General features: G+C 35.3%; 1 protein-coding gene across 1 annotated transcript; it reads right to left on the bottom strand.

Annotated features, from left to right (window-relative positions):
• Positions 1-2,354: 2,354 nt before the first annotated feature.
• LOC132632594 (C2 and GRAM domain-containing protein At5g50170) lies at positions 2,355-8,015 on the bottom strand. The gene is made up of 9 exons (XM_060348588.1): positions 7,430-8,015; positions 5,549-6,772; positions 5,261-5,443; positions 4,900-5,183; positions 4,695-4,811; positions 3,885-4,147; positions 3,600-3,774; positions 2,824-3,096; positions 2,355-2,741 (listed from the first exon to the last, which is right to left on the bottom strand). The coding sequence occupies exons 1-9, from the start codon at positions 7,776-7,778 to the stop codon at positions 2,547-2,549; spliced, it is 3,063 nt and encodes a 1,020-aa protein (XP_060204571.1). The 5' UTR covers positions 7,779-8,015; the 3' UTR covers positions 2,355-2,546.
• Positions 8,016-8,533: the final 518 nt, after the last annotated feature.

Genomic DNA, 8,533 nt, shown 5'->3' on the forward strand with positions numbered 1-8,533 from the left:
TTTTTTTTGTTATTACAATTACGCATATATAACTTACCTTATTTGGTTATGTTCATGGACATAGTTTGAAATTGTTATAACTAAATTCATAATTGTCAGGATAATACAAAAAAAATTGTTACTATTTTTAGTTAGTGAATTGGAATACAAAAAAGTTTTTGAATTGATATTAGGAGATGAATATACGTGACTTTTCAAATTTTGGGAAAACGTTTTTAAAATATAATATAAATGCTATATACATGATGATTTTGTGGACATAAGTACATTTACCAGGAATCTTTTCCCAATACTGTATGCATTTTGCTACTAATAAAAAGAATTTGAATTTGCGTTGGAGATAGATATTCTTTTAAAGATAAATTTAATATTTTCTTGGTGGATATATTTAAAGATAAAATATTTTAATTTTATTATCCTAATAGTATCTCCCACATAATGTGTAGATCTTTTTCAAAAGAAGTTGAAACCGTGTTGTTTGAGTGGATACCTATATAATGGCACATACATTCAGCTAATCATATTGTTTGGTTGTTTCTTTACAATTAATATTTTATGTGTAAAATAGTACTTTTCCTCGGTCTAAACCTTAAGATTGATTGTGTTAGTGCATTGCATATGATGCAAGTTGCTTTCTGGGAGCTAATGGTTATGGCTATAGCTTCAAGAATGCTTACAATTAAGGATGTTAAAGAAGTCAAAGATCGAAAGAAGAAAATGAGCATAATCGAAGGCCATACATCAAGAAAAAATGCGTACTTAATTTGACCAAGGATCGCAGTAAGGTGGATATTTTTTTTTCTTCTTTTAGAAATGATAAATTTACCCATTATATCTAATAGCTTAATGTATCGGAGGAATTCAACAAAAATGCAAGTTGTTCCTCTGCTTGCATCTCAGGCACAAGCACTCAGGTACTGTATTCCAGATTGATGGGCTAATAGGTCATTATTTGATTGGATAATAAAATGTTCTTTAGCTAAAAATTATATCATTACATAAGAAGATGTATTGGAATTTCAGCATCTCCTAGAACTTTCTTTGCTCACAGCTTCTAATATTACAAATCGCATTGAATTGCAACATCTACTCCCATGATGATAATTTTGGTACCCACGCAATGCGCGACATTTTCAAAATGTATATTAATCAAGTCAACTTATGTTTTATCTTTTTACAAGGAAGTTTCTATTAGGAAGCTTATCATGTATTGACTAACTTTCTCTTTTATTTTCTTTAGCTCGATGTTTTTATATTCTATTAGTAAATTTGTAAAACTCAGTCTTATAAGAGTGTTTTGAAAGCACTGCAGTTTTTATATCATCTTTTGTATTTTAACAGGTTTTCTTAAACACTTGAAAGGTTAGATTTATTAAGATTACTTTACATTAATCTACTTGGTGAGTAATTAATAGATAAAATGTAACAATAGAAATTACAAATAAATCTAGCTTCCTCAAGCTACTATTTCTAAGTTTTATTGTTCAGAGTAGCACTTTGCACAGTGCCATAAAGAAGATTTCAGAAAATAATGCAAGAAATGGATCACAAATTTATTTGATTGGATAGTACAACATTGACAGAGTGCACGATTCATGTCTTTGTGTGTTCTCCTTATTCAAATGATTTACGGTCACTTTGACCTAAAATTTTGATGCTAAAATGTAATTCACCCATGTTAAAACTATTATGCTTTAAAAAAAAATAAAGTTTTTTAGTCACATTTTTGTTATAAGTAATTATGATGTACCTAAATATATATTGTTTAAGAAGAGTATACTTATGTTCAATTAAGCATTATCCAAGATGATCAAAACTTAAAGATAAGATAGTTACAATTATCTCTTTCCACTTTTTTTTCTTTAAAACAATCCGCGCATCGCGCAGGTACGTATACTAGTATATATAATAAAAGAAAGTTTCGGTTGGATCGCCAGACATCCGCATTTCTGTATAAAATATAACGAGGGCAAGACAGTATTTGAAGCATTTCAAGACAAAGCTCTCACCCGCTCCTTCTGATCCTATGATAATTTTGTAGGCACCATCCATGTTGAGTTTTAAATAATTTGCAGTTGTGGAAACCATTGTATTTCTTTGTTAATCAGCCTAATATGGCATATAGTACACTTGGTGACACCCAATGTACTCACTTGCTCTTAGTGTAGATTAGTTGGTAAGATGTGATATATTTGATTGAACTCGTCATTGATTATATTCACTCCTGTGCTAGAGACAAAAGGGAAAGATATATGCTCAATTGACACTTGGCTGTTGCAACTTGCTTCTAATCTAGTGAGAAAGATTGAAAGTGTCAGTCTGTATCGAATATGTTCCATATGTTCTTCACTGAGTGACGTTGAATAAAGACTTGGATAAATTATCTGGTCCATTGTCACATAAATTCTCGAGTTAACACCTTGCACCATAACTCCAGGACATGGAGGATTGAATCAATTGCTGAGAAGCTGATTCATAAAGTGTGTAAAGTTCTATCAGAAGTTATCATGTGGTATCTAAAGTGGCAACATTTGCCTGGTTCTCGATCAACTTGACAATAATATCTCCCGTTCAACCAACTCTAATATATCCTTCACTCTAGTGGTAAATTTCCCAATAATATTCCTAGTTATCCTCTGCTCAAATTTAGTGTTTTTTTGCCACATTACACCAACACTTACATCACACTTGCATGAATTATGTACAGAAGTAGCGTCCTCGATCTGGTATCTAAATTGCACCTGCAAATTTAAAGAAAGAAACCGAATAAATTCTTTCCTGCTTTTACAGGATAACCAACAGTAATGAACAACTGAAACTTACTCGAAACTGATCACCAAACGGGACATCATGCAGGGCCATAATCTCATTGACGATCCATCCAGCACCATTTGCAATAGGAGATTTCTGTTGCGTGCTTGTAACTTCACCACCAAAGATAGAGATGAAGCGGTTGTATTTGTAAGATACTTGTCTCTCAGAAACATCAGGAGCTACGGTTTCCCATGAAGTGGTCGCATAATTGAGACAGCCAGATTTGCTCATTACTCTCTGCTCCAAGTCTCCTCCATCAAACATCCGCATCAGTGATTTAACCTGCAGATTTTCCACCAAAAACCCAAGGCCCCTAGTTACAAAGTGATGTAGTCTAGACTGATCAATTCCTTCAAGCAGAGGAAAAGAAGTAGGATTATTGGATAAGTTTCTCCATAACCCACCAGTATCAAAGACCTGGACATATATATAATTAAAACACTAAAATATCGCTTAATGGCCAGATTTCTCATTTCAGACCCCTAACAAAACAAGGAATTCAATTCAATTCGGACTGCTAAAGTGCTCTTTTCAGAACTAGCAAAACAAAGAAGTCAATGAATACTGGTTTCCCCATCCACAAGGGCAGTAACTCTAAGTCAAACCCTCACCCTTGCAGCTACAATTATATGTAACAAGAAATCTTGAGAAATTCCGCAATAATACTTTCTCAGCTTTCCCTCTCAAAGCACCCATCATATTTTAGAGATAAAACAGACTAAATCTCAGCATCAAAGTAACACCACAATGTAAGATGGAAAAACTTAAAACAAAGAGTAACTTACATTGAGAGGTAGTTCTGCAGAATAGACTTTAGACATTTCTACATCCTCAACGACCATGTACGATGCAGTGTCTTCAGAAAAAGCAATCTTCTCATCCTCTTCCTGCTGCTCTTCGACAATTTGTGCTTTCTGATCTGGAGGAAGTGTCCTTGCTCTCCACAACGCTATGATTGTCCTGCTACCACAAAAACAATGTTCTAATCCTCCCATCGTTAAAACATACTGTGACATCAAATGCAAGTTCTATTGTTTGTTAGTGACACTATCGCGACACACACACAATACCTGCTTGCAACATTAAACGAGACAAATGAATGAAAATAGAAATGAAGTCGGCCTTCTTCATCTTGGCACTTTGCACCATGCCCAGCATCAACACCTCGACCTTTGCGCAAAATTATCTCAAGTGCGGGACTCCCCATGGTTGACCATGAAGGGGAAACCACATTAACATCCTCAATATCCTCCCACAGGAAGAAAAACTTTGTTTTATGACCAAACAAATTTGCATAAAATCCAACAATTCTGGCAGACAGAAAGATCCGCCCCTGCAGTAGCAGTACAAAAAATAAGTGGTATGCTAGATATTCACCCCTAAAAGTTGAAGATCAAATACTTAAAAACTGTGTTTATGAAAAAACAATTAAAATGCAAGAGAGGAGGAGAAACTATGCAAACATGTCCAAACTAGTAGAAAAATGAAGCCATCTGGTCTATTTATATGGGTTCAGTTACAATTTATAGTATAACTGTCTGTTAACAGCATATGAATGCTACTTAGCAAAGCATTCCGGTAATTTGAGAAGGACTAAACATCACAGAGTTGGAAGCTTCTAGACGTCAGTTGAACATAGAGTACTTGCTTTCTTTATTTTTCTTGCTTTGCTTAATTTCTTTGTGCCCCCTCCCCACCCCTCCAAAAAAAAAAAAAAAAAAACCCACACACACTATTCCCCTTAAGTTGTGAACAAGCTAACTGTATCAGTTCACTATTAAAAGAATTTGGTATCATTTTAATGAGTTGAAACAACAATCAAAGATCACATATAACTTAGAAGTTGAAACAGAATACTGTAGCATATACTCTACTGAAACCTGTAATGGCATCTTTCTTTTGAGGGAGCAAGAATAGTCATTGATGAGAAATTCTTCTGGAGGCAGTCCAAAAAGTTTCTGAAATGTTGAGTTCTTGTGTGGCGACCGAAGGTTTAACTGCCAAACATATTAGTTGGTTTTAGACTACTCCTAGTGCTTAACAATGTGAAACAATTAGGAGTGAAAAGAGAACATATAAACTTACCTTCTTTCCAACTTCTTTTTCCATCTTTGTTAGATAGTCTCGGATAGTTTCAACTCCGTTGTTATTGTCCAAAAAAATCCTTAAGTGCAACTTTGATTGTGAAGATTGAGCAATCCTCCCCTCCAGAGGAACCCAAATATCTGCCAATTCTTCAGAAGTGTGTTTTAGGAAATTGATTTCTGCATGTCCAAGTGATGAAGCTTGATCAAATGGACCATCAAAATCAAAAACTTCCACATCTAGCACTGAAGGTGGTTCTTCTGCAGCATCAAACTCTAGTATCTCTGCAGAAGTATCAGGTAAGCATACGACCTTAACAACAACTAATGGAAAAGGAAGAAAATGAGAATAAAAAGCACACCACTCCACTGAGGGTCAAGCGTTTGAAGCTGGACGGAGCTAGTTCTTGTTTTGCCATTGCATGTAAAGACCACATATGGATCTGGGAAATCTGTTGGGTCCAAAGAAGCTAAGTTCATTCCCTCAATCAAAGCTACAGTCAATACCCATCCATCACCTTGTGCTTTGACACCATGATCATTTCCTGTCAAAACCAAAATCTGTAAGTGTAACTATGCACAAACCATTTTGTGCATCAAACAACAAAAGTTAGTCAAAGAAAGAAATGATAGGACATATTTATAAAGACCTCTTCGCAGCCTAGCTTCTACAAAACGTGAAACCATGTAATATACCCGCTCCAATTGAAGGACTAATATCCCACTGGTGATAATTTCTCCAATACTATCGGGCAAATCAAAACCATGAGCCTCCAGTCCTTGTAATTTGGTAGGTTCACTTAATAAAATGTGCGCAAAGGCATACAAAATCATGAATATAGTGGATACTACTGTAATATTCCAAAAGTACGCCTTTGCCATTTCCCAATCTGACTGCTGTTCAGTCTGCAAAGACGCCAAAACTCGATCCTTCTCGAAGACAGACCTCGCAGTTGTTACTTTCAATTTGCGAGCTAACGCCTCCGCAAACTGGTCAAAGCTCTCTTTCAATCCTTGCCGAGCTCCTCCTTCAATCATTGATTTCATCATAGTGTTCTGGTTGAAGTTAATGGACCAGGATACAACCAAACGTGTGGATTCTCCACCAGAAGATTCCTGTTGGCCAGGCATTATCTTGTAAAGCAACTCAATCTTGAAGGTACTCCCATATGGAGCGTCAGGGGTACTTACAGTGACAAAAACAGAAAATTCTTTTCCATCAGCCTTAATATATGTTTGCTCCTCTGTGGCTTGAACAGCCTTAACCAATTTACTTGCTGCTTTAATATAGGTGACAACTCTTGTTACACACATGTCATCTGATTTCCACGTCCAAGGACCCTCTTGAACATCTGTTGTACCCTGAAACTCTGCCAGATCCTTCCTGAACTGCGAATCAGGAGCAAAAAGAAGCACGTTGAGATCTTTTGAAGTCACAATATATGTCTGGTCTAGCAGGACTCCACCCTGCAGGTCACCTGGCATTTCTTTATCTTCACTGGTTGGCCTCATTCGTTCAATCAATTCTTCAAAGTTATGGCTGACCGGAGGCTCCTCTCTCGGACAGTCTTCATAGTCAGATGTGATGGTGGATATGTCAGAAGAATCATCCTTCTTTGATTCTTCCTCATCACTTTTCTTGGCTTCTTCATTCTTGCCAAAAAGCTTCTCAAAATGGCAAGCAATGTTCTTTATTAAATGTTTCCCTTCTGACATTTTCTTGGTATGAGCTGCAAAGCCATGGAAATCTTGAGAAGAAATGTTTGTCACTTCAATTTCTTTAGAAGTCTCATTTGTTGGATTTACATGAGAGACATGGTTAGTAGATAGATCTTTGCCCTTCCCATGTAAAGAAACAGTAAGAAGAATTTTCCCTGCATTGGTAATGAGAAACATTTGCTCAAAATCCAAATTAAGGAAAATAAAGAGCACCAAACGAATAGACAGTTTTAATATTCACAGAAAGATTTGGGGTTTTATCTACGTCTGTAATGCATTGTATGTCCCATTCTTCTACGCTTTCCTGGAAGTCGATGACTATTTATAGCTATTACCTTGACACCAAAGAAGAGTTCAACCCAATGCTTTATTTCTGTCCTAGCTGATCATGATCCGACATTAGAAATATATTCATTTTCCCCCAATAACCGAATACTCTTTCTGTAAAAACTGCATAATACTAATAAGATGCCAGTAAAAATACGGAACCCCTTTTAAACTACTAGAAATAAATGTTCTTTTGTCTAATGAAATTACAAACTGTAAGCTTCTTTATCATTCTCTAGAGAATTAGTACAAGAACAATGTATACAGGGAGAAACCAAAATGGTCCTTTTTGATTTGTACATATCCAAACATCTGCTAATGATTATTATAATGATTATACCAGTTTTTCATCTCATTTACAAATTACGTCCCAAGACTAAAAACGTCACGCATTTACAAATTATATCCAGTAACTTTTCACTGTTCAATCTTTCATTCAACCAATTAAATACAGAGAGATAAAAAGTACTACAAAACAAACTAACCGCAATACTTGTCAACTGATTTAGCACTTTTGGGTTTTTGTAGAGAAAACCAAGTAGGCGGTAAATTCTGATTTTCCTCATCAGCAACAGACCAAACAGGTATTTTCACTTTACCAACTAAATCTCCATAAACATTAAAGAATCTTGAATCATCATGATGTTGATATACAGAAAGAACAAGTTCTTCCTCTAAATCATAAACCCTGAACACAAACTCTTCATTCCAGACAGGGTTCTTAGTATTCTTCAACACCCTTGTCTTTGACTTGAATTTCCCAACTTTTAACTTCACATATGAGTCCTCAACTGCCCAATCCTTGCCTTCCAACAAATACACATAAATTCTCATTTTCTTCAATCAAGTGCAGTTTTTTTTGTTGCTTTGGTGTGAGGGAAAGAGACATGTACAAATTATAGAAAAGGAAGTGCATGTGCATATTGTACTTTCTTGGTGGTTAACTTGTAGTTGAAGGATGAAGAGAGAGAAGTCATTTTGAAGCCGTGAAGAAACGTGTGTTGGTTTGGAAATTGACACGATGGATGGAGATTGTGTCATTTTTGGAAAATAAGAGGAAGCGGTTTGAAAAGTCACGCACGGGACTTTGCTTGAATTGTATAGCGTTTTACTAGTTTATCTTCTTTTTGGCAGGGGAGAAGTGGTGAGTGGATGTTGCTTTGACTAATACTGACAAAAAAAAATTTGAAAAAAACTCTTCTTATTTCAATTTAATAACAACAAACCACCATGTCCGGTGTAATCCTTCACTTTAGGGAGGGAGAGTAGAGTGTACGCAAATCTTACACTTATCTTGTGAAGCTATAGAGTTTGTTTCGGAAAAAGTCTCGGTTCAAGTTGCGCATATCAAAAGCAATATGAAAAAGAACACAAAAGTAAAGAGGACGTAGCAAATAATAGGAAAAACATTACATAGCATTCAGAAAAAGGAATCTTATGTGTCTTTTTTTTTTTCTAGTCTATTTAAAAAAAGAATGTCACTTTTACACTAAATAACTCTTTAATTCTAATATTCTAGATAGCCGATTTAAGATTACAAAATTCAAAAAGTATTTTAGCATGCATATTCATTTTTAATTTAATACTAT

Source organism: Lycium barbarum, chromosome 3, assembly GCF_019175385.1.
Source record: "Lycium barbarum isolate Lr01 chromosome 3, ASM1917538v2, whole genome shotgun sequence".
NCBI classification, from domain to species: Eukaryota; Viridiplantae; Streptophyta; class Magnoliopsida; order Solanales; family Solanaceae; genus Lycium; species Lycium barbarum.